General features: G+C 46.0%; 1 protein-coding gene across 7 annotated transcripts in view; it reads left to right on the top strand.

Annotated features, from left to right (window-relative positions):
* The window catches only part of tenm3 (teneurin transmembrane protein 3), a 3293451-nt gene that overhangs the window by 3038264 nt on the left and 230010 nt on the right, over positions 1-25177 (top strand). For all 7 annotated transcript variants that reach the window (XM_059644858.1, XM_048526868.2, XM_048526869.2 and 4 more), the window contains one exon: positions 1670-1907. In XM_059644858.1, coding sequence (XP_059500841.1) covers positions 1670-1907 — 238 coding nt within the window. The remainder of the gene's footprint in view (positions 1-1669; positions 1908-25177) is intronic.

The following is a 25177-nucleotide window of genomic DNA, read 5'->3' as shown; positions in this document are numbered from 1 at the left end:
ACTCTTGGCAGACTAGTGGCGTATTAAACAAGAGGCAGCCGTGTAAGTAATGGAGACGCTACTAACTGCTTGGAGGAGGTTCTCCAGTTCCAAGGCGGGTGTCCCAGCGTGTGCCTCCTGCAAAGTCAAAAGAAAACTGTGCAGTGAGAGTTGAGGAAAAGGGTAGCCTCATGGATTTAATGGTCATTAGGTACATGATGTTTTCAGTACAATAATCAGCATGTGCTACAGTCTGTAAAATGGGCACGAAAGAACATCTGTTCCATAGAATGGGTTTCTGCCAAATGGAGTACGCGTGTGTTGAATACTTCTCATACTGTGAAATATGTTCTATTGCAACACAATACAGGCAACACGATAGAGTGTGCTCAACAAGTGAATGTCCCACAAGTTGCCAAAACTGTATTAAAGCATTCTACTCAGTACACATGGCAATGTCTGTCTATGCTGCCCTACTTGGCCTCAGTCCCTCACAGGTATGCTGTTCAAAAATCAGGAAACGTGACTTACTTTTTCACCTTGCCTTTTGACTTAAATTTATTGATTTCTGTTTTCTTTTGTTGAAAACCCTAGCGCTTTTGAACCACATCAGCCAAAATGGCTCAGAGGAGACACAAAGTACAACTGTGCCAAAGAATTTGATTACCGTCAGGAGAGGTGCAAAGTCTTTCATTGTAGTTGCCAGTCCAGTCACTGCTGTAAGGACCAGGCCTCTGTATCTCCTTTGAAATGGCTCATTGCAGGTTTCCAAAAACTGGCGCAGCGTGAGGAGGTCTGGCTGGGTTCCACAGGAATTGGGGTTAAGAGTACTATTGGCAGGCAGAGAGATGAAAACTTATTGACAAAGAATGTACTCACAATTTAAAATGCACTTCCTTCAAGGGGGTGGAAGCATAGAGTCAGAGTGATACAGCACAGAATCAAACCCTTCGGTCCATCTTGTTCATGCTGACCAGATTTCCTCAACTGGACTCATCCTATTTGCCTGTGTTTGCCCATATCGCTCTAAACATCTTGCATCCATGTACCTGTCCAAATGTCTTTTAAATGGTGTAACTGTACCCACCTCTCCCTCTTCCACTTCCTCTGACAGCTCATTCCATGTACTCACCACCTTGAGTCAAAATGTTGCCCTGCAGGACCCTCTTAAATCTTTACCTTCTCACATTAAACCTTTTAATTCCGGACTCTCCTACTCTGGGGAAAAGACCTTGGCGATTCTGCAGTGTTAACTTCCAAGAGGGAATTGGGTGAGTTGTGAAGGAAAACATTTGCAGGACAATGAGGAAACAGCAAGGGTTACAGAATTAAATACAAATCTCTTTCAGTGAGACAGCAGAGGAATGGAGGGCCAAATAGCTGCTTGCACTGAATTGATTGATAAATGAGCACATTTGGCACTCGGTTGTCTCATGCTATAAATTTGCCGCATGTGGTTAGTAACAACACCTTTGCAGCTTGACTTAACAGCGGGCTCTGACCTAACTATCATGTGCTCGTTGAGAATCTGTGTTAACACAATGGGACTGTGACGAACAAGGGAGTCATTTCCAGTCTCCCTCATTCATTCCAGGAACTCCAGCTGACAAAAGTTGGAAATGCACTGATGTTTTTGCAATTTTCTCTTCCTCCTCTTCATCCCCACCCACTCTCTGTCTTCTCCTTTCAGAGCAACCTCCCGCCCAGCAGAGCCAGTCGACGTTACAGCCGGTCCCCGCTGTGCACAAGCAGCATCTGAGCCAGCAGCACCCTTCCATCACCTCACTCAACAGGAACTCACTGAGCCAGAGGAGGAACCAGAGTCCGGCCCCTGCGGCTGCCCTGCCCAGCGAGCTGCCCACCACGCCAGAATCTGTTCAGCTGCAGGACAGCTGGGTTCTCGGCAGCAATGTGCCACTGGAGACCAGGTACCCACGCGGGACCAGTGTATGCGCCGCGCTACCGGTTGGGGGAACCTGTAGTTTTGAACGAGGCGAGGGCGTGGCGTTCGGACAAGCTCGGAATGCGAGAATCCACTGCGCGCCAACCAAAGGCTTTCCTTTTGTTTCACGATGGCGCTGCTTAGCTGGGGCTCTGGGGAACATCCTAACACCAGGCCCCGCTGCTAACCAGGAATGTGTACTCTTTTCACTTTGGCAGGATGCTAGTCCCAGGTTCTCAGCATGTGTGCTGTTCTGTCAGTGTGTCAGGAGACTTGATTTCGTTGTGGAATGATTTACAGGGGGAGACAACTAACAGGCGTCTTCAGCCACTCAGTCAGACTGCATCCTAACTCCGTTTATCTGCTTCTCTCCCTAATGCTTCATACATTGCCTTCCAGAAAAAAAGTCATTGCTGTTTTAATTAAGTTAATGTTTTTGCAGTTATCCTCACTCGCACATAAGGAACAGACTCCTCTATCAACTCACTGATGTTATTGCCTCAATGAAAATTACAGTCACAGATTTACCAAAAAAATGACAAAATTGGGATTTTTAGTTTCATTTCTTGGCACGGTTGAACAACAATATTCTTGTTTGTTTGACCTATGCCTTTTAGAATCACACAGTTATTGTAGACAGAAAGGGGCCAAAAGCACTGGAGAAACTCAGCAGGTCTTGCAGCATCGATGAAGAGAAAGCAGAGTTAACGTTTTGAGTCCAGTGACCCTTCTGAAGATGGTGTAAAACCTGCTGAGTTTCTTCAGCAATTTTTACTTTGATTTCAGATTACCAGCAGCCGCAGTTGTTTATTTTAATGTAAAAAGCATCAACTTGCCAGCCTCAAAACGAGTCACCCAGTCAAATCCCACATTCCATCACTGGACCACTAACCCTGCAGGTTGTAAAATTTCAGCTTCACTTCCAGGCACCTTCTTTTTATTTATCGAGGACTTCATTTCACGCAACAAGTATCACATCCCCACCACCTTCTGAGGAAAAGAATATTTTCCTCCTCTCCTCACTAATCTTGCTCGCAATTGTTTTAAATCCATGCCACCGAGTCACTGACAGACTCGCTGAGCTAAATAGGCCAATCCTGTCTCCTTTGTGCATGCCCCTCGCAATTTTCAAATGTCCCTATCAAATTTCCCTCCCATTATCAATGGAAAACAAACCCAGCCTGTCAGACCTTTCATCACTGCTGTATTTTTCTGGTCCTGCGAATGTTGGTGCAAATCTCCTCTGTAGCCTCTTTTTAGCGCAATCACATCATTTTCCATCATGGAATGACCAGAACTGCACACCCTAGTCAGGTTGATGACCTAACAAATGGTTTATACAGTTCAAGCACATCTGTCATCTACTATGCTTCGGCCAAAAAAGGGAAGAATTCAATTTGCCTTCACAACCGCCTGATTGACTTAATTTGCTACCGGCAGGGATATATGAATGTTGTAGGGAGGCGATGGCTAATGATATTATCTGTTAATTACCTGTGACCCAGGTAATGTTCTGGGGACTGGGGTTCAAGTCCCATCATGACAAATGGTTGAATTTGAATAGGGAGAAAAATATCTCTAATTTGGAGTCTAATGATGACTATGAATCCAATGACAATTATTAGAAAATCCATCTGGGTCACTAATGTCCTTTAGCGAAGGAAACTGCTGTCCATTCCTTGTCTGACCTACATGTGACTCCAGACCTCAGCAATGTGGTTTATTGTTAAGTGCCCTCTGGGTTATTAGGAATGGGCAATAAATAAATGATGGCCTAGGTAGTGATGCCTTCATCCTATGAATGAATTTCAAAATGCCTAGCAAGGCCCAGACCCACCTTTTAGTCTTCTCCAATTAACTGTGTCCCTTTCCTCTCCCTAAATGCATTGTAAAATCACTACAGTGCAAGAGACCATTTGGGCCAAGAGGTCTGCACCGACCCCCTGAAGAGCATCCCAACCAGACACAGCCCCAACTCTGTCTCCATAAGATTGCATTTCCCACAGTTAACACAGCTAGCCTATATGTCCCTGGACACTACAGGCAAGGAAGCATGGCCAGCCCACCTAACCTGAACATCTTTGGACTGTATTGGGAAACTGGAGCACCCAGGTACAAGGAGAACTTGCAAATTTCATACAGACAGTGACCCATGCCTGGAATTGAACCTGGGATTGTGAGGCAGTAAAGCTAACCACTGTGCCACTGTGTTGCCCAAATGCTTCTCCACGTTAAATTCTATCTACTACTTTTCTCCCCGGCTGCCCAGTCCACTGTTACCTTCCAGCAATACATTGCTACCCTCCTCATTGTCAATCATGCAGCCAAATTGTATGTCATATTCACCCTTGTTGGTCATGACCAACAACTATGCCCAAGTCATTAATATATGCCACAATAAGCAAGGACTTGTTTGTGAGCCTTGCGAAACCCCTCTGGAAATGGCTTTCCAGTCACAAAAACACCAGTTAACAATTATCCTTCATTCCCTTCCACTGAACAAATCTTATATCCAGCTTTTTAAATTTCCCTGGATCTCGGGGCCTTTCGTTTTTAAACAAATCTGCCATGCACAAGTTTGTGCTTTGCTAAAATTCATGTAGACCACCTCAACTGCGCTACCCTCATCTTTCCTCCTTGTTACTTCATCGAAATATTTGCTCAAGTTACTCAGGCACATTCTTCCCTTCACAAATCAATGCTGACTATCCGTGATTAATTCAAACCTTTCTAAGGGGCATGTTATCCCATCTTTCAGAATTGATTCCAATAATTTGCCCAGCACTGAGGTCAGACTAACTGGCCTGTAATTATTTGATCTACCCCTTGCTCCCTTGTTAAACAAAGAAGAACCTTTCTGACGGTACGCAATGACGATCCAAGAGACAAGGAGGTCAATCAGCAATGAAGCATTGTTATTTGAAAATGTCTCTAAAACTGGTTGTGACATTTTTTTTGCAAATTGAGACAATTCAGGAGAAGAACTGCTGACTTTCTTTATAACAACAGAATTCAGTGACAGCTTTCTCAGTGTCTGTTAATTGAAATATGTACATTTTGAATTGTTGAGTTTCTGACTGGTCTTATTTAGATTTTAACAGAGAGGGAGGAAGAAGTCTGTGAGTCACTTATGGATGGAGGACTGTGTATAATTTGGGGCAGTAAACAAGCAGCCTTACTTCTAACTGACAGAATAATCTTAGCAAGCGAGCTGCAGCCTGCTGTCATGGGCACAGGTGAAAGGGGTTAAGAATGACAATTTATACCCTTTGTATGGTGCCTTAGAAGTGATGAAAAGTCCCAAGGCACTTCGCAGGAATGCTATAAAGCAAAATTACACAGCAAGTCACAGAAGGCAATACTGCGGTCTATTCAGCATCCCAGTACAGAAGCTCAGATTGTAGGACGCCTTTCTTTCTACATTATTAAAATATTGTTTCTCTTAGTTAATTTTATTTCCCTCTTCTGCCCTTTCTCTTCCTGAACTGTCTGGCTGAAGATGTGTTGCAGCTCTCCAGGGTTCAGCAGCAGTTGAATATCTCATTAGCTGTGCCTCATGTACACGGCAGTCACTGTCGGTCGGCAAGACCTTTTATTTGCACAAGAGGCGTCACAGCCACAGTACAGCCTACACATATGTGTAGATGTGCATCACACACACAAATTCTCACCACTAACAAAAGCCAATTATTTTTAATCAACCTATTTACTTAGACATTATATGACACAGGGCGATTTTGAATCCAGACCTTCCCGACTCTCTCACCTGTTTAAGATTTACCAATTCCCAACATAAAACTGTGGAAAATTTACAGCACAGAAATAGGCTACTTGGTTCCTCATGTCTGTACCCAGAATTAACCCAGGATCACAGCAGGGACTACGTTCACCGTGTTGAAATGTTGGATAACCTCTGCTTTTTGATTTGAGCGAACATTTTGAGCACCAATGGGTTAATATGCAAATAATTGATTTCCTGTAAAAGGCCTTAAAGACATGCACCAAAGCAGATTTTCAATTTAATGCCTTGCCATTAAATAATCCCCAGGGCTGAAAGGAGAAATCATTCGCGGAAGGTTTTGAACCTCTGACTGAGCCCATCTGATTTTCTGTCCATTAATTTAAGTGTTTCATTTCAGTGCTCACTGTCCAATTTTCCTGCATGTGCCCAACCCAAATGATTATTTAATGGCCAAGAATAAAAGGGCAAATTCTGTCACGCATAATGCACAAGATGCAAAAGGATGTTGCAGGAAGACGATGCCTTCAAAGCAACCTGCCACCTTTCAGTATTTTTCTGCTTATTGCAAGCATTCTTTTATAATTTGTCATCTGACTGATGATATTTCTTTTCCCTCCTTGTCTGCAACATCTCTTTCCCACTTGCCATTTGCTTCCTTGCTCAGTATTCCTCCTAATTTGTAACTATGCATATTCTTCCAGCTCCTGGTAACCTGGGTGTCGTAAAATCACAATTCACCAACTCGCTGAGCCTTTTCAGAGGCCAGGGGACCCTTCCAGCTTTATGCCCTGACACACCATTGCTCAGTGTTCCTGACTTGCTTTGAACTTGACCCATCACTGAGCCACTAATTCTACCTGTTCTCTCCCCATTAGTCCACCGATTGGTGTCCTGCTTTATGAGCTTGACCCTTCACCTCCAATTTCACAAATTTCTGAGAAGGAAATGGAAACTTTACTGTGTTGTATGTGGAGCTCCTTGTATTCCTTTCTCACTGCTTCCCTTTACAAGCAGTTCCATGTTGACTGCACTGGTCACGCCTGACCCAAGTAATTACGCGTGTCTGGGAGTGAGCAGTACGGGGCTAATTCAATCTGCGAAATTCAGATGGGCAGTCTATGTCTGAGCCCTGGGACTGAACAACAGGCAGTTCATTCTTAAAACCCGTATTTGACTATTTGCAATGAGCTCAATGAAAGAAAATTAGTGTGGCCAAAATTACATTGGTAGTATATTATTCAGTCTTTTTGATGGCAGAACTGCCTAATAGGATTCACAGGAGGGAATATGAGAACTATTTAGCAGTTTTCAAGCATGATTACAAGGGAATTAACAGCCTTGCATTTATTGTAAGGCAATTATTGAACAGTTCCAAAACAAAATTACAGGGAAATTAAAATGTATCATGTGTATATATTGTCTGTTTGCCATCTCCATTAAAAAAAAAGCAATTAACTGGGATTTTCACACACTAACCAATGTGGAAACCAGTCAGAAAAAGAAAATCCTTGATGATTCATCCAGGCATCCTTTCATTTAGCAGAATTGACTTGTTTTGGTCTATTCTACACACTCTGTGTTAAATATTTCATTCTTTTCCCAATCATGTGATTCTCACAAAGAGCAAATGCCCCATTCCAGAGCCTCTTGGAGTGGCGCTAGAAATAGTTTAATAGAGGAACTAAAGCACTGGATGCTGGTCCTTCAGTAAGCAAGTATCAAAAAATACATGAACAATCAATTTAAGGTTATCAGTCAGGCTCTCTTCCTGTTGCTGGAAGCTGTGTACATTCATGGAGAAGACCCAGAACTCTGCAGGCAGTAAGGAATATTAGCGAGTTTTGAGAAGATTTGTAGCTCAGGTTGAGGTTCTGGATGTGAGTTTGCTCGCTGAGCTGGAAGGTTAGTTTTCAGACGTTGCGTCACTATTTTTTATTTGAAAAAATATACTTTATTCATAAGATGTACAAAAAATAAAACATATTTATACACCTACCCAGTCATGCAAGCCACTCCGGGTTACCCAGGGGGTACGTACACCAACTGAAGGGAAAAACAAACAAAGAAGAAAAAAAACAAAGCAAAGAAACTGCCCCGGCAGTCGTCACCCCACACAGTCCCAGTTGGCCCCCTGACCAGTTGGGGAAGGCGCCAGCTGGGCCCAGTTACCAGATAGGGCCCTTTTTTCTATTCTGGACGAGGGGTTTCATACTGTGGTCTTTCCCCACCGCGCCTTGGCGGCGGCTGCCCCAAGCATTAGCGCGTCCCTCAGCACGTAGTCCTGGATCTTGGAGTGCGCCAGTCTGCAACACTCGGTCGGGGTCAGTTCTTTCAGCTGGCAGACCAGCAAGTTGCGGGCAGACCAAAGAGCGTCTTTCACCGCATTGATGGTCCTCCAGGCGCAGTTGATGTTGGTCTCGGTGTGCGTCCCGGGAAACAGCCCGTAGAGCACGGAGTCTCGCGTCACGGAGCTGCTCGGGACGAACCTCGACAAGTACCACTGCATCCCCCTCCAGACCTCCTGTGCATAAGCACACTCCAGAAGGAGGTGATCGACAGTCTTGTCCCCCCCGCAGCCACCTCGAGGGCAGCGTGCGGTGGCGCAGAGATTCTGGGCATGCATAAAGGATCTCACTGGCAGAGCCCCTCTCACTGCCAGCCAAGCAATGTCCTTGTGCTTGTTTGAAACTTCTGGCGATGAGGCATTTTGCCAAACGACTTTGGCAGTCTGCGTGGGGAACCACACGACGGGATCCACCCTCTCCTTTTCCCGAAGGGTCTCGAGGATACTACGTGCTGACCACTGCCTGACGGCATTGAGGTCAAAGGTGTTTCCTTTCAAAAATTTCTCCACGAAGGACAGGTGGTATGGGACGATCCAACTACTCGGAGCATTCCGCGGCAACGAGGCCAGGCCCATCCTTCGCAACACCGGGGACAGGTAGAACCTCAGTAAGTAGTGACACTTGGTGTTTGCGTACTGAGGATCCACACACAGCTTGATGCAGCCGCACACAAAGGTAGCCGTCAGGGCGAGCGTGGCGTTCGGTACGTCCTTTCCCCCATTTTCCAGGTCTTTGTACATGATGTCCCTGCGGACCCGGTCCATCCTCGACCCCCAAATGAAGTGGAAGATGGCCCGGGTGACCGCAGCGGCACAGGTCCAGGAATAGGCCAGGCCTGCGCCACATACAACAGTACCGAAAGCCCCTCGCACCTGACAACCAGATTCTTACCGGCGATGGAGAGGGACCGGAGCGTCCACCTGCCCAGCTTCTGCTTCAGTTTGGTGATACGTTCCTCCCAAGTCTTAGTCCACGCCCCAGCTCCACCGAGCCAAACACCCAGCACCTTCAGGTAGTCTGTCCTGACGGTGAAGGGGATGAAGGAGTGGTCATCCCAGTTCGCGAAGAACATGACCCCGCTCTTACCCCTATTGACTTTGGCACCCGAGGCCAGTTCAAACTGGCCACAGATGTCCAACAGCCTACTCATCGACCGACGTTCGGTGCAGAAGACGGCGACGTCATCCATGTACAGGGAGGTCTTGACCTGAAGGCCTCCGCTGCCTGGGATAGTCACACCCTTCAGGCTCACGTCCTTCCTGATGGATGCGGCGAAGGGCTCCACACAGCACGCGAACAAGGCAGGAGAGAGCGGGCCGCCCTGCCTGACTCCAGATCTGACGGGAAAACTGTCTGATTCCCACCCGTTGATCGAGACTGCGCTAACGATGTTGGTGTAGAGCAGCCGGCTCCAACTGCGGATGCCCTCCCCGAACCCCAATTTGGAGAGGACGTCCCTCGTGTAAGCATGAGAGACACTGTCGAAGGCCTTCTCCTGGTCCAGGCTGACGAGGCAGGTGTCCACCCGCCTGTCCTGCACGTAGGTGATCGTACCCCTGATGAATGCGAGGCTCTCAGCGATCTTCCTGCCCGGCACGGCACAGATTTGGTCAGGGTGAATCACCGACTCCAGGACAGACCTGACCCGGTTGGCTATGACCTTGGCCAGGATTTTGTAGCCCACGTTCAATAGTGAAATGGGACGCCAATTCTTAATTTCTTCCCTCTCCCCCTTCCTCTTGTAAATGAGGGTGATGACGCCCTTCCTCATGGACTTGCACATTTCCCCTGCCCGAAGCGCACTATCGTACACCACCAGCAGGTCCTGGCCGACCAGGTCCCACAGAGCGGAATACAGCTCGACCAGTAAGCCGTCGTTCCGGGGAGTCTTATTCTTCTCCAAGGACTTGAGGGCTCTGGTCAGCTCGTCCAGGGATATTGGCTGGTCCAGCCACTCCCTCGTGCCGTCGTCTACGACCTCCGTGATAGACGACAGGAACGACTCGGAGGCCGTGCTGACCGTGGGCTTCGTGCCGTACAGTCCGGCATAGAAGGATCTGCTGATCCTCAAAATTTCGTGCCGATAACGACGTCACCGAGCCGTCGTCCTCCTTTAGCCGGCTAAGCACAGAGCTCTCTTTGTGCACCTTCTGCAGGAAGAAACACGAGCACGTCCTGCTCCACGGAGCGGACCCTAGAGTGGAAGATTATCCTGGAGGCCTCCGCGACGAAGAGCGAGGCTTGCTGGCCCCTCACCTCATGGAGGTCCTCCGTGACATCGACCCCTATCAACTGCAGAAGGAGCAGCTTCTGCACCTTTTTCCGGAGTCGCGACAGCTTTCCCTGCCTCTCTCTCACCTTCTGAACACCCTTGAGGACAAAGAACCTCTTGATGTTCTCCTTCACCATCTCCCACCAGTCGCCCAGAGACTCAAAGAGGGGTTTCACGGTTCTTCAACCAGCGTACTCCCTCTTAAGCTCCTCGACATTCTCTGGGGTCAACAGAGTTGTGTTGAGCTTCCACGTCCCCTTGCCGGCCGGCTGGTCGTCCTGTAAGTGACAGTCGGCCAGCAGGAGGCAGTGGTCAGAGAAGAACACCGGCTCGACGCCAGTGGACCTGACCGAGAACGCCCGTGACACAAACAGGAAGTCTATCCTTGAGCGAATAGACCCGTCTGGCCGCGACCAGGTGTAACTCCGCTGCGCTCCGTCTGCAGGGGTGCTGAAGACGTCGAGCATCTTGCCCATCAAAGTGGTTTGATTGGGACAACACATCCATCCTAGGACAAGCCAAACAGAGACACGCACGAGAATTCCTAGAAGCTTGGCATTCCAACCGGAACTCCATCAACAAACACATTGATTTGGAGCCAATCTACCATCCCCTGAGAAAAAGAACAGGAAATGACATCACCAACTCAAGGAAACCTAACCAGATAAATAGAAAGCAGGACATAACACCAGCGCTTCGTCGAAGGCTCACTGATGATGTTACCTAGAATCGTGACGAAACGTCTGAAACTAACCTTCCAGCTCAGCGAGCAAACTCGCATCCAGTAAGGAATATATTTATATCCAGGCATTGCACCTTTAAACTTTAGCAACTTTTTGAGGCCACATTATTTCCTGGTGCCTTTCACACGCCATGTCTCGATCAAACAGAAATATCCTGCCTTTTTTTAATTTAATGAAAAACGTAAGGTGACTGTTCCTTGGGACATCCTCTGTCAGTGCAAAGCCACTCAGAGTCCTCTTGCCAATCAGTCAGTGCCCATTTCGCATGCTGTATAAAATGCCTTTGAGATTTGGTATTCTTAAAATTGTGTCCTGATGAATGCCAGATGAAAAGTTTGTCAGCATGCGCCCTTTTTCCAACTTTACTCAAATTGTGCACAACCAGGTGACTCTCTGATCTCCGTTTCAAATATTACACAGAACATAGAACAGTATAGCACAGTGCTGACCTCTTATCTGACTCAAAGATCAAACTAACCTGCATACCCTACATTTTAGGATCATCCATGTTCCTATCCAAGAATCGCTTAAATGCCCCGAATGTATCTGACTCCACTACCGCCGCTGGCAGTGCATTCCATGCACCCACCACTCTCTGTGTGAAGAACCTACCTCTGACATCTCTCCTACACCTTCCTGCAATCACCTTAAAATTATGCCCCCTCGTGAAGTTCATTTCTGGCCTCCTCTCTAGTCAGCCTGTCTAGATGTTGAGTCAAAAATCCTTCCTGGACACACCTGACAAAGTCTGCTCTGTCCAAACTATTTGCACTTAGGAGGTTCCACTTGATATCAGGGAAGTTGAAGTCGCCCATAACAACAAGCCTATTACTTCTGATTCTTTCCAAAATATGCCTCCCAATCTGTTCCCCAGTGTCTCTGTTGCTGTTGGGGGATCTATAGAAAACTGACAGTGAAGTGGCTGCTCCTTTCCTGTTTCTGACTTCCACACACACCCACTGAGTCGACAAACCCTCCTCCACGACCTCTCTTTCTGCAGCTGTGATACTATCCCCGATTAGCAATGCCACTCCCCCACCTCTTTCACCTCCCTCCCTAATTCTTTTGCAAACTCTATACCCCAGAACATCCAACAACCGTTCCTGCCCCAGTGTTATCCAAGTCTCCGTAATGGCCACAACACAGTAGTTCCAAGTACTGATCCATGCTCGACCTTCATCACCCTTATTCCTGACATTTCTTGTGTTAAAATAGACACACTTCAATGTTCTGTGGTGAGCAGTGACATTCTTTGACAGATCATTGCCTGGGAGTAAAATCTAACATTTTCGGAAAATGTTACGGAAATCACAGAACCCCGACGGTGTGGAAGCAGGCCATTTGGCCCGTCAAGTCCATACCAACACTCTGAAGAGCATCCCACCCACACCCACCTTAACCTGGCACTTTCCATGGCTAATCCACCTCACTTGCACATTTTTGAACTGTGGGATGAAACCCAGAGCACCTGGGGAAAACCCACAGAGACACAGGGAGAACATGCAAACTCCGCACAGACAGTTGCCAGAGCGTGGAATCAAACCCATATCCCTCATGTTGTGAGGTCGCTGTGCTAACCAGTCAGTCACCCTGCCACCCATTTATCTATCAATTAGTATGATGAAAAGATAGAAGGCAGCCATTTGACCCAGTACCAGTACCAACTCTTTGGAAAGCTTCCCAAATAGTCTTACTCACACCCTGTTTCCTCATAGCCCTGCAATTCTCCATGTTCAGTTAGTATAATATACTTTTAAAAGTTATTGTTGCATTTCCTTCCACCAATTTTTCAGGCAGTACATTCCAGTCAACAACTTACTGAAAGAAAATATCCCTTCTTATCTCACTTGCTGGAAAGCATATTTTTGTATATGTTGGAGAAAGCACCAGTTATTTCTCTGATGCCTCCCAATATTAAATGGTTTGTCAACACAAACAAGATATCCCTCACCACGAATAGCCATTTGGCAGTTGTGAGACTGTATTCCAATAGAACATAGAACATTTCAACGCAGAACAGGCCCTTCGGCCCTCGATGTTGCGCCGACCTGTGAACTAATCTAAGCCCCTCCCCCTACACTATCCCACAATTCATTGATTTCAGGAGACAAGGGCAGATAATGTGGAGAATAGGATAATGAAGTGAAAGAAAGGATCTTCATAGGGCCATCACTAACATAATTTTGAGTCACCACAGAGAGAGCTGGTGATTACACAGCTGTCTGGAAAGGTTTCTGAAATTACATCATCTAAAACAGAAAGGCTGGAAGGTCAAATCAGACAAGGCAATGTTCTCAAAACTGTTGGCTTGCACCTAAATTCATAGTAAACTGACACCAAGACAAACCATATTTCCTCCAGGCAACACAGGGTGCATGGATCTTGGAAAGAGGTGAGAGTCCTGTCATAACTTTCACTGACTGCCCCACCCATTATTAACTCATAAGCTCAAACTGCAATTTTTAATTCTTTAAGGTCTCTAAAATAAAATGCCTCATTGAAAACAAAGCACAAACAATCAACCAACTCTGCATCATACCATCATTAAAAAACAAGGTGTCACTTGTTTATGTTCATCTGATGGAACACCTTGGTCAAATCTCCCTAATTTCTTTGTTTTCCCTTCTGAAATGGAACCATTTCCATTTCACCTCGAGGCATCGTTCAGGTGACCGATGAGTTACTTTGCAGTAAATAGTTTGTACAGGTTAGCTGAAACAGAAAGGGAAATGCATACTTAATGGCTGCTTACATTGCTTCGTCAATTTAGTGTTAATGTACCACATTGTCGACATTTATATGTCGGTCCACGTGTTCTGGATGCTCTCTGAAAGCAGCGTAATGTTTTTATAAAGCAATAGGTTTAGGCTGACAGTGAGTGACATAGCCTGTCAAACCTGGCAGTGTAATGACAATATTTGGGACATAAGAAGCATTGTGTCACAAATGAAGTCTCCATGTGATTATATTAAAACAGTAAGTTTAATGTGTCCACAGTATCCAGTGCTTTGTTGATTATATGTGTAAGTTTCAGGAAGAGTATAAGTGATATGGGATTAAAATTGCATTATCTGCACCTCCTGCTGTTTTATTAATGATTCCTTCAATTTCTTTGAAGTAGTAGTGTATTTTAGTTTGAACTACTGTCAAGGTTGCTGGCTTTTGACAAGTCCCGACTGAGAACCTGACGGTATGATGTCATTGCATGACCTCTGAGATTAACATTGTACGAGAAAGATTTACTTCGAATTAAATCATTGTTGCTTCAAAATTGTAAGTCACATTCTGAAAGTCAGATTTATCTTTTACAAATGCAAGGGAAATCCATTCACAATCCACGCTGTAGAACCAAGTGGGCTACTGGTTACTGTCTGCAAACACTAGTTTGTTACCCTGACGAGATAAATATATGAATGAGGAGCAGGGATGGGCCTGCTGACCTCTCAACCCTGCTTTGTGATTTGACAAGATCAAATTTGATCTGATTGTGACCTCAATTCTACCTTTGTGTCTAACCTCCCCCCCTTGAAATATTCAAGGACATGTCCTTGCATTGCACATTCCTGATCACTCTAGGGCAGGTAAGTTTCAACCACATTTCTGTGGGTCTGGAGTCATATGTAGTTCAGACCAGGTGAGTACAGCTAATTTCCTTCCCTGAAAGACGTGAGTGAATCAGACAGGCTTTTAGGACAATTGACAGTGACTACATGCTCGACATTAGACCCAGATATATATTGAATTCAAATTTGACCATCTGCCTTGGTGGGATTAGCACATGGGGTGAGGATTTGTCATCCAGTGACATTAACCACTGCCTCCACATGCTATTACACACAGAATTGTCCTCCTTTTTCTTTTGCCACCATTCCTTGGCTTTATAAGTGTGAAAATTCTCATCCATGTTCTCTTATCCCTCCATAGCCTCACTGACCCCCTGTTTCTATAACCTCCACCAGACTGAAAACTCTTTAAGATCTCTGCGCCCCTCCGAATCTGCCCTATAGTACGTCCAATCATTCTAAATTTCTAACAGCACTGGAAGGATGTCCCCAATGACCAGCAATTCCAGAACCAGGGGTTGCAGTCTGAGGATACAGGATAGGCCATTTAGATGAGAAATTTCTTGACCTGGAGAATGGTGTGAGCCATATAACACCTTGCCATAGAAAACTGTTGAGAGCGAAACATTGAATGTTTTCAAGATTGAGTTAGATGTAGTCCTTCATGCTAAAGGGATCAAAGTATTGGGAGAAAGTGGGAACAGGGTACTGAGTTCGATAAATGGTGGAGCAAGCTCATTATACCAAATGGCCTACTGCTAATTGCTGTGTCTCTATGTAACCTATCCCTCTTCTAAAGCAGTGTTTTTTTATATGACTTTGAGCCAAGTTTAGTTGAATAACACTCCAATGAAGCACCGTGGAACAACTTGCAACATTCAAGGTGCTAAGTGAATGCTGGTTCTCCCAATGCACAAACTGATATTTATCCATCATCACCAAAACAGATTATTTATTCATTACTTCATTGTTCTTGGAATACTGTTGCATGCAAATTGGCCACCATATTTCCAGCATTACAACAAGAACAATTCTTGCAAAAATTCTGTGTTTGCAGTAAAATGCTTTGTAATGGCTTGAGGCCATAGGATGTGCTATATAAATGATAGACTGTTTTTCTTTTCGGCAATAAGAAGTGCCCAAGTGGAGTTAGTATTGACTCATCTTCTGGATTCCTGTCTAGCTGCCTTCATATAATTATTTTCCCTCCAGATGTAGTTTCCTCCTGACAGCATGCCGAGTTCTGAATTCATCACGGGTCGCCCACAGACAGACCTTTGTCTTTTCCCATCAGTGCATCAATACATTGCAGCCTTGAGCATGTACTCAAATAAACTTTAAACCACTTCTCACCTCCTACTTTGAAGGGTAACTAAAGATGGGCAATGATGAAGCAGTGTTGATTCATTCTGAGCACAATATCCAATCTAGCCCTTTCCAGCAATACCTGCTGGGCAGCAGCAAAGTGAGATGTTGTGAATCTCTTTCAGTAACAAGTTTGTTGATTATTCGTGTTCATTCTTACTCATCATTCCTACCTCTACATCAATCTGTGTGCAGAGATTTTAACGTGCCTTCTCTTTGGTGAACTTGACAGGCAAATGATTTGACGCTGACTACAGTTTGAAATGCAAAATTATTCGACCACAATTTTTTGTTGTACTTTTTGAGATTGGCACCACAGGGCAACTGAACTGCTGTTTGTAAATAATTGTATTGTAGTATTCTTGCATCGATGACGACTTCATACAAGACTCCAGCAGCTTTAATTACAGCTTTGGCCGGTTGGCTGTGGTTCCTTGTGAGATAGCCTTAATTATCATTGATTTCATGTTTAGGAACTTAGTATTGACATTCCTCAGGTGATGGATGATCTGAGTTAAGGTTCAAACTTATTTTGACAGCACTCCTGTTTATTCTGTATGCCACCATTCTTGCACCTTGTTTTGCAGAGAACAATTGCATTAGATTTACATTTGGTGGTTTGTAGAAAGGAAACGATCTTAATTTTCTTGAAGTTTTTTTCCATTGGCATAATGCTAGATTCAGCATGTTTTGAGTAATATATGGAACTTGAGATACGGTGAGTTCATCGGGTGTTTTTATTCACTGCCAGAGTCAGGCTTGATTGCAAATCTTTCTGTACTGACGGTCAGTGTTTGATACACAATCTGAAGAAGATGTGACGTTCCACTCAAAGTTTGGCGCCAAATCAACAGCACAACTGAGATGGATACCAAAGACTGTTTGGTCTGAGACCAGGAAATGTACATAGTTGCTCTTTTGACCTTAATGTTATGTAGGGCACGGTTGAGAAAAAGTGAATTTCTTCCTAAATTCTGAATTTTACCAGATCTCGGAGTGGTTGAGCATGGAACCAAGCATGAGAGAAGGTAAATATTCCAGTCATCACCCCTTAAAACAACTTAAGCCACAGAAGAGCAGGCGCCTACAAGATCTGATCTGAGGCTAGCAATTATGCAGCGAGTCATTCACCTCTCCATAAAGCCTGTTCACCATCCTCAAGTTAGCTGTGTGACAGGATATTCCCCACTTGTCTGGATGAGTGCTGCTCCAACAACATTCAAGGAACACAAAACCATCCAGGAGGTATTAGCTCATTTGATTTGCACGATATCCACAAATAGTAATTCCCTCCATCACCAGTGCTCAGTAACAGCAGCCTCTGTAGAAAAATACACTGTAGAAGTTCACCAAGTCTTTTTAGGCAACATCTCTGAACACAGGACCATGCAAGTCTAGTATCTAGAAGGACAAGTGCACTAAATACTTGGGAACACTATCACTTGTAAGTTCTTCTCTAGGCTACTAACCATCTTAACGTGGAAATGCCTTGCTGTTCCTTCACTGTGGCTGGGTCCAAATCTTAAAATTCTGTCCCCAACAACACCCTTGGTGGACCAACATCAAAAGGATTATAATGGTGCAAGCAGGACCACTACCTTTTCAAAGACCATTAAGGAAAATTCAGACAGTGAAGGCCACATGCCCTGAATTAGCTTTCATACAAGGGGTCAGTTCTGAGAGAAAGCCCTTTGGCTCGCTAGTAATGCTTTCAGCAAAGATATCCCATCTCTTTACTAAGGAGAAAGCAAATGCAGCCCTCTTTATAAAACCATGAAATGTCAGAGCTGTAGCCTATTCAGCCCATCAAATCAGCTCCTCCATTTACTGAGATTATGGCTGGTATAATAATTCTCAACTCCAATCTTTCCTGTCGTTTGCCGATAATCCACGATTAAAACTCTGTCTTTCTCAGTCTTGAATATACTTAATGATCAGCCTTGACAGTCTTCTCTGGTAAAGAATTCAATAGATTCACTACCATCTGATAGATGGCTTCTGTCCTAGCTGGGCATGACCGTTTACTGTGAGATCTCCGACAACCTTTCCACACTTATCCTTTCATTTTTACATTTTTCAATAAGGTTTCTTCTCATTCTGATAAACTCCAATGAATATGGGCCAAACCATCCCAACCTCTCCTCATTGGGCAATTTCTGCACACCTAGGATCAACCTTGTGAGCTTCTTTGGATGTCTCCAATGCCAGTATATCTTTCTTCCAATAAGGGCCCAAAACTGTTCATAGATGGCAGCATGGGTGGTTAGCAGTCCTTGCGCAACTGTGCGGTGTTTGCAAGTTCTCCCCATATCTGCGTGGGTTTCATCTGGGTGCTCTGGTTTCCTCCCACAGTCCAAAGATGTGCAGGCTCAGTGGATTTGCCACGCTAAATTGCCTATAGTGTCCAGAGATGTATAAGTTATCTGGAGTAGCCATGGGATATGCAGGCTTACAGGGATAGGGTAGTAGGATGGGTCTGGGTGGGATGTTGTTTTGAGGGTTGGTGTGGACTTAATGGGCTGAATGGCCTGCTTCCACGCTGTAAGGATTCTGTGTGGTCTGGCTATTACCATAGCTTTAGTGAAACTTTCCCTTTTTGTACTCTTTTCCATTTGTCTTCCTTATTACCAGCTAAATGTTTTTACGAGCTTTTACATGAGAGCTCCCTAATCACTCTGTGTTGCAGCTTTATCCATTGAAATAGTATTCAGATCCTCTAGTTGTAATGCCAAAATGCATAACCTCACATTTTTTTCCACATTATGTTCCATCTGCCAAGTTTCTGCCCATTCACTCCACCTGTCTGTATCCCTCTGCAGAGTCTTTGAGGTATCCTCACCATTTGCTGTCCCACCTGGTTTTGTACCATTCACATGCTCGGTTATAGTACATTCATTTTCTTTACCCAAGTTATTAATGTATATTGTAAATAATTGTGGTTCCAGCTGTGAATCCTGTGGCACCCCACTGGTTACAGGTTACCATTCTGAATTTGCTTAGCTTATCCCAACTATCTGTCTTCGATTAGTTAGCCAATCTCTAATTTACTCCCCCCAGCACCATGGGCTCCTGTCTTATTAAGTAACCTAACGTATGGCATGTTATCCCAGATCCACTGTGTTTTCCATTCCCCAAAGACAAGACATTAAAACTTAGCAAATACACAGCTGTTTTCCTTTTCCCTTGTCCCACAAATGAGACTCTTGTAGGCAGTGTATCACAGAGAGCTGGCAGCTCATGGTTTGTTGCTGCATGACTTATAAGATGTTTGCCCTGGTAGCACCCTTAGTGTATGTAACATGTCTCATCATTAGATAGAGCCTCTGGCTTTCACCGATGGAAACTTCAGTTCATGTTGAGATCAATGAAGGAAGATAATTGGTTTTTGTGTGACAGCTCTTGTTGCACTCCAGTTAACCGTTGTCAGCTGCAACTTCTCTGACTGCAGTGAAATGAAGGTCTCCAGTTTTTCTCATGCACAAAGGTATATTTGGTGTCTCAGGTTATTTAATCAAGATCTTAAAATGTCGAGCTTCCTTGTTCCACAATTATTTCCATTTTCTCTCCTCCCTGTCTTTACTCCCTGGATTCCGGAACATCTCTGCTGGGATACAATGCCACGGACATTTGGTGACAATCTTTACATCAGTTAAGCGGCTTTTTTTCTCATTTGAAAGTGTTTGCATATTGCTGGACTAGTTTCATAAGGACGGAATCGCACAATATGCTGACCCTCTCCACGCCTGCTGTCTATCAGTTCTTATCCGATTCCAGCAAAGGCTCTGTGGATAGCTGAATGCAAACTAATCTACCTCTTTGCAACATACGGCAATCTGAAAGTCTGACCACGGGCATGTGGGTGAGAGCATGAAAGTCTGGCGAAGCACCCTCATGTCCCCTCTTTCTCCTCTGACACTGTGTAACTTGACTGCTGTAATTTTGAAAGCAGCTATCCAGAATCGGATGAGCTTGAGGATGGAAATGCCACACTTTATGGCATGTGCACACCAAGCTCTCTTGCTAGTTGTGCAGAATTGCTCTTGATTCATATAATTATAATCGCTGACATGACACTTTCAGGCAATTTCTCCTCTTGACCCCAGCTCCCCATCTCTACACAGTGAAACGAAGCGGAAGAAATGATGACACTGATGAATTTAATCCTACTGTTTTACATATTCAGGATAAAGTGCACCATTATTTCACTTGAAAAGTGCATCTTAGTTTTGGCACATGCATCAAATTTATGCCACAGTGAAGAAGTTACAGTCTTTCGCTGAGGAAGCATTTATAAGATCTTCCTTGGGTACACAGTTTGTTTGAAGACAAAAGATCAGAAGTCATGCAACACTGGGTTATAGTCCAACTGGTTTATTTGAAATCACAAGCTTTTGTCACTTCACCTGATGAAGGAGCAGCACTCTGAAAGCTTGTGATTTCAAATAAACCTGTTGGACTATAACCTGGTGTTGTGTGCCTTCTGACCTTGCACACCCCGGCCCAACAGCAGCACCTCCACTGAGATATTTTGCTCAGAAGATTGTGTGATTTTGTAACATCTCTGCCTCAGAAGGTGGTGGAAACAGAGCCATTGAGTATTTTTAAGGTGCAAGTAGAGGAGCTCTTGTTCAGCAGGTGGATTGAAGCTCACGAGAGTGAGGTGGGATTGTCAAATTCAAAACACAAAGAGAACAGCTATTATCTTAGTGAAGGGTGGAGCAGACTTGAAGGCCCGAATAGCTTACTTCTGCTTCTATTTCATATGTACTCAAGAAGCTATAAATAAATTAAATGCAAGCCTTTCTTTCTTTATGAATTAATTTTTATAATGTGTTTCGCAGTCTTAGGACGTGCCAACACGCCTCACAGCCACTGAAATATTCTTACACTGTAATCACAGTTGTAATGCAGTAAATGTGAAAGCCAGTTTGTGCATGGCAAGGATCCGTAACAGCAATGTGGTTTGGGCTCAGCACTGTTGGGTGATCCAGGTAATGAACATGAACTGGACCTCACACTTCAGGAAGAATGCCCAGGCTGAGAGGTGACTTGCATTGCCAGACTCACCATTCTGACTCCTGAGGCTAAAGAGGTGAAATTATCGGGACAGCTTATCCTAACGAGGCATGTATTCCCTTGAGTATAAATGATTAATAAGTGACCTAATGGAGCTGTTTAGAGATGATGGAAGCTAAAATGGGGTGAATAGTCAGAAACTATTTCCTCTGGTGCAGGAGATCACAACAGTCGACCATTGCCTTAAAATTCGACCAATGCCTTTCAGGGCTGATGTGTTTGTACAAAGACTGGACTCTCACACTCATAAGCCATAGGGGCTGGGAAGGTCAAAGATTAGAATGATGGATTTTTGTTATAGATACTGTCATGACCCCTTTGAATGGCAGAACAGGGCCAAGTTGCTGAATGACCTAATTGTGATCATGTCTTCCTTTCTGCTTTTCCCGAAAGCATAACAACAGTGATGATAACCATCAGGGCAAGAGGGGGGGAGGCACTGAGATGGTGAGGGAGGGAGAGAGGCAGTGAGACGGTGAGGGACAGAGACAGGCAGTGAGACAGGGAAGAAAGTGAGGGGGAGACAGTGAGACGGGGGTTGGGAAGAAGGCAGCAAGACAGTGGGGATGTGGAAGGGACAGAGGGAGACACGGAGGGATGTAGTGTGACAGGGAGGGAAGGAGGGAAACAGTGAGACAAGGAGGGAGGGAAGGAGGAAGGCAGTGAGACAAGCAGGGAGGCAGTGAGACAGGGAAGGAGTTAGATGTGAAGGGAGGGAGCGAAGGAGGGAGGCAATGAGACAAGAACAGAGGGAAGGACAGAAACAGTGAGACAGGGAGGGAGGGAGGGAAGGAGTGAGATGTGAAGGGAGGGAAGGACAGGGGAGAGGAGTGAGACAGAGCCTGAGGGAGGCAAGGAGACAGGAAGGGACAGCAGGAAAGAGACAGGGAGGAAGGGAGCTGCTCTGGTATTCAGAAAACAATCATTTGAAGTTACAAACGTCCTAACACAGGCATTCAAATCCATCCACGACACCTGGAGAAGTTTAAATTCAATTAATAAAACCCAGAATTAAAAAGCTAACAACTATAACAATGCCTATGAAACAATCACTGATAAGGTAAAAGCCTGTCTGATTCACTCATTCCCTTTCGGTAAGGAAATTTAACATCTACATGTGACCTCAAATCCATAGCAAAGTAGTTGACCCTCACCTATTCTGGAAATGACTGAACAAATCACTAAGTTCAGAAGTAGTTCGGGACGCCTTACCCCACTTTAATATTGCGCCTTTTGTTTATAATGCCACTCGTACATCTTCCAACCACTATACATGACAACAGAACTGTCAGCATGAAGTTTCACTAGCCATGTGTCTTGTGGATTTGCATGAACACAGCAGGCCAAGCAGCATCTTAGGAGCACAAACGCTGACGTTTCAGGCCTAGACCCTTCATCAGAAATGGGGGAGGGGGAGATGGTTCTGAAATAAATAGGGAGAGATGGGGAGGCGGACCAAAGATGGATAGAGGAGAAGATAGGTGGAGAGGAGAGTATAGGTGGGGAAGTAGGGAAGGGATAGGTCAGTCTGGGGAGGACGGACAGTCAAGGGGGCAGGATGAGGTTGGTAGGTAGGAAATGGAGGTGCAGCTTGAGGTCGGAGGAGGGGATAGGTGAGAGGAAGAATACGTTAGGCAGGCGGGGATGAGCTGGGCTGGTTTTGGGATGCAATGGGGAGAGGGGAGATTTTGAAGCCGGTGAAATCCACATTGATACCATTGGGCTCCAGGGTTCCCAAGTGGAATGTGAGTTGCTGTTCCTGCAGCCTTCAGGTGGCATCGTTGTGGCACCTCAGGAGACCCAGGATGGACATGTCGTCTAAGGAATGGGAGGGGGAGTTGAAATGGCTCGTGACTGTGAGGTGCAGTTGTTTATTGCGAACCGAGCGGAGGTGTTCTGCAAAGCGGTCCCCAAGCCTCTGCTTGGTTTCCCCGATGTCAGAGGTAGCCACAACAGGAACAGTGGATGCAACATACCACATTGGCAGATGTGCAGGTGAACATCTACTTGATGTGGAAAGTCATCCTGGGGCCTGGGATGTGGGTGAGGGAGGAGGTGTGGGGGCAAGTGTAGCACTTCCTGCGGTTGCAGGGGAAGGTGCCAGGTTTGGTGGGGTTGGAGGAGAGTGTGGAGCGGACAAGGGAGTCCGGAGAGAGTGGTCTCTCCGGAAGGCAGACAAGGGTGGGGTTGGAAAAATGTCTTTAATGGTGGGGTCGGATTGTAGAAGGCGGAAGTGTCGGAGGATGATGCATTGTAACCAGAGGTTGGTGGGGTGGTATGTGAGGATGGTGGGATTCTCCTTTGGCAGTTATTGTGGGGGCAGGGTGTGAGGGATGACTTACAGAAAATGTGGGAGACTCGGTTGAGGGTGTTCACTGTGGGGGGGATGTTGCGGTCCTTGAAGGACGAGGACATCTGGGATATATGGGAGTGGAATGCCTCATCCTGGGAGCAGATGCGGCAGAGGCAAAGGAGTTGAGAATAGGGTTTGGAATTTTTGCAGGAAGGTGGGTGGGAGTAGGTGTATTCCAGGTGGCTGTGAGAGTCAGTGGGCTTGAAATGGGCATCAGTATATAGGTGGTTGCTTGAGATGGCAACAGAAAGGTCCAGGAAGGTGAGGGATGTGTTGGAGATGGTCCAGATGAACTTAAGGTTGGGGTGGAAGGTGTTGGTGAAGCGGATGAGCAGTTCGAGCTCCTCTTGGGAGAAGAGGCAGCGCCGATACAGTCATCAATGTAATGGAGGAAGAGGTGGGGTTTAGGGCCAGTGTAGATGCGAAAGAGGGATTATTTCACATAACCTACAAAGAGGCAGGCATAGCTTGGGCCCATGCGGGTACCCATGGCCACCCCCTTTGTCTGTAGGAAGTGGGAGGAATCGAAAGATAAGTTGTTAATTGTGAGGACAAGTTCGGCTAAGCGGATGAGGGTGCCGGTGGAGGGGGACTGGTTGGGTCTGCATGGCAGGAAGAAGCGGAGGGTCTTTAGGCCATCCGCATGGGGAATGCAGGTGTATTGGGACTGGGCATCCATGGTGAAAACGAGGTGTTGGGGACCGGGAGTTGGAAGTTCTGGAGGAGGTGGAGGGCGTGGGTGGTGTCATGGATGTAGGTAGGGAGTTCCTGGACCAAGGGGGAGAAATAAAGTCCAGATACGTGGAGATGAGTTCGGTGGGGCAGGAGCAGGCAGAGACAATAGGTCAACCAGGGCAGGCAGGTTTGTGGATTTTGGGAAGGAGATAGGTGGTGCGGGGTTGGGGAACAATGAGGTTGGAGGCTGTGGGTGGGAGGTCACCTGAGGTGTTGAGGTCATGGATGGTTTGGGAGATGATGGTTAGATGCTCGGGGGTGGGGTCATGATCAAGGGGACGATAGGAGGAGCTGTTGGAAAGTTGGCGTCTGGCCTCAGCAATGTAAAGGTCAGTGTGCCATACTACAACTGTGCCTCCCTTGTCTGCGGGTTTGGTGGTAAGGTTGGGATTGGAGCTGAGTGAGCGGAGGGCTGCCCGTTCTGCGGGGGAGAGGTTGGAGTGGGTGAGAGGGGCAGAGAGGTTGAGACGACTGATGTCTCAACGGCAGTTGGAGATGAAGAGATCGAGGGAGGGTAGGAGGCTTGGGGGTGGTGTCCAGTAGGAGGGCTTGTGTTGGAGGCGGGTGAAGGGGTCAGTGGAGGGAGGGTTAGGCTCACAGTTGGAGAAGTAAGCATGGAGGCAGAGGTGTCGGAAAAACTGCTTGATGTCCAGATGTGACCGGTATTCATTGATGTGTGGGTGGAGGGCGACAAAGGTGAGCCCCTTACTGAGGACTGAGGACCCCTGCAACCATAGGAAGTGCGACACCTGCCCCCACACCACCTCCCTCACCCCCATTCCAGGCCCCAGGATGACTTTCCACATCAAGCAGATGTTCACCTGCGCATCCACCAAGGTGGTATACTGCATCCGCTGTACCCGGTGTGGCTACCTCTACATTGGGGAAACCAAGCAGAGGCTTGGGGACCGCTCTGCAGAACACCTCCGCTCGGTTCGCAATAAACAACTGCACCTCCCATTCCTTAGATGACATGTCCATCCTGGGCCTCCTGCGGTGCCATAATGATGCCACCCATAGGTTGCAGGAACAGTAACTCATATTCTGCTTAGGAACCCTGCA

Source organism: Stegostoma tigrinum, chromosome 3 (assembly GCF_030684315.1).
Source record: "Stegostoma tigrinum isolate sSteTig4 chromosome 3, sSteTig4.hap1, whole genome shotgun sequence".
NCBI classification, from domain to species: domain Eukaryota; kingdom Metazoa; phylum Chordata; class Chondrichthyes; order Orectolobiformes; family Stegostomatidae; genus Stegostoma; species Stegostoma tigrinum.
Note: the sequence above shows the minus strand (reverse complement) of the source record. Positions and strands in the feature narration are given on the sequence as shown.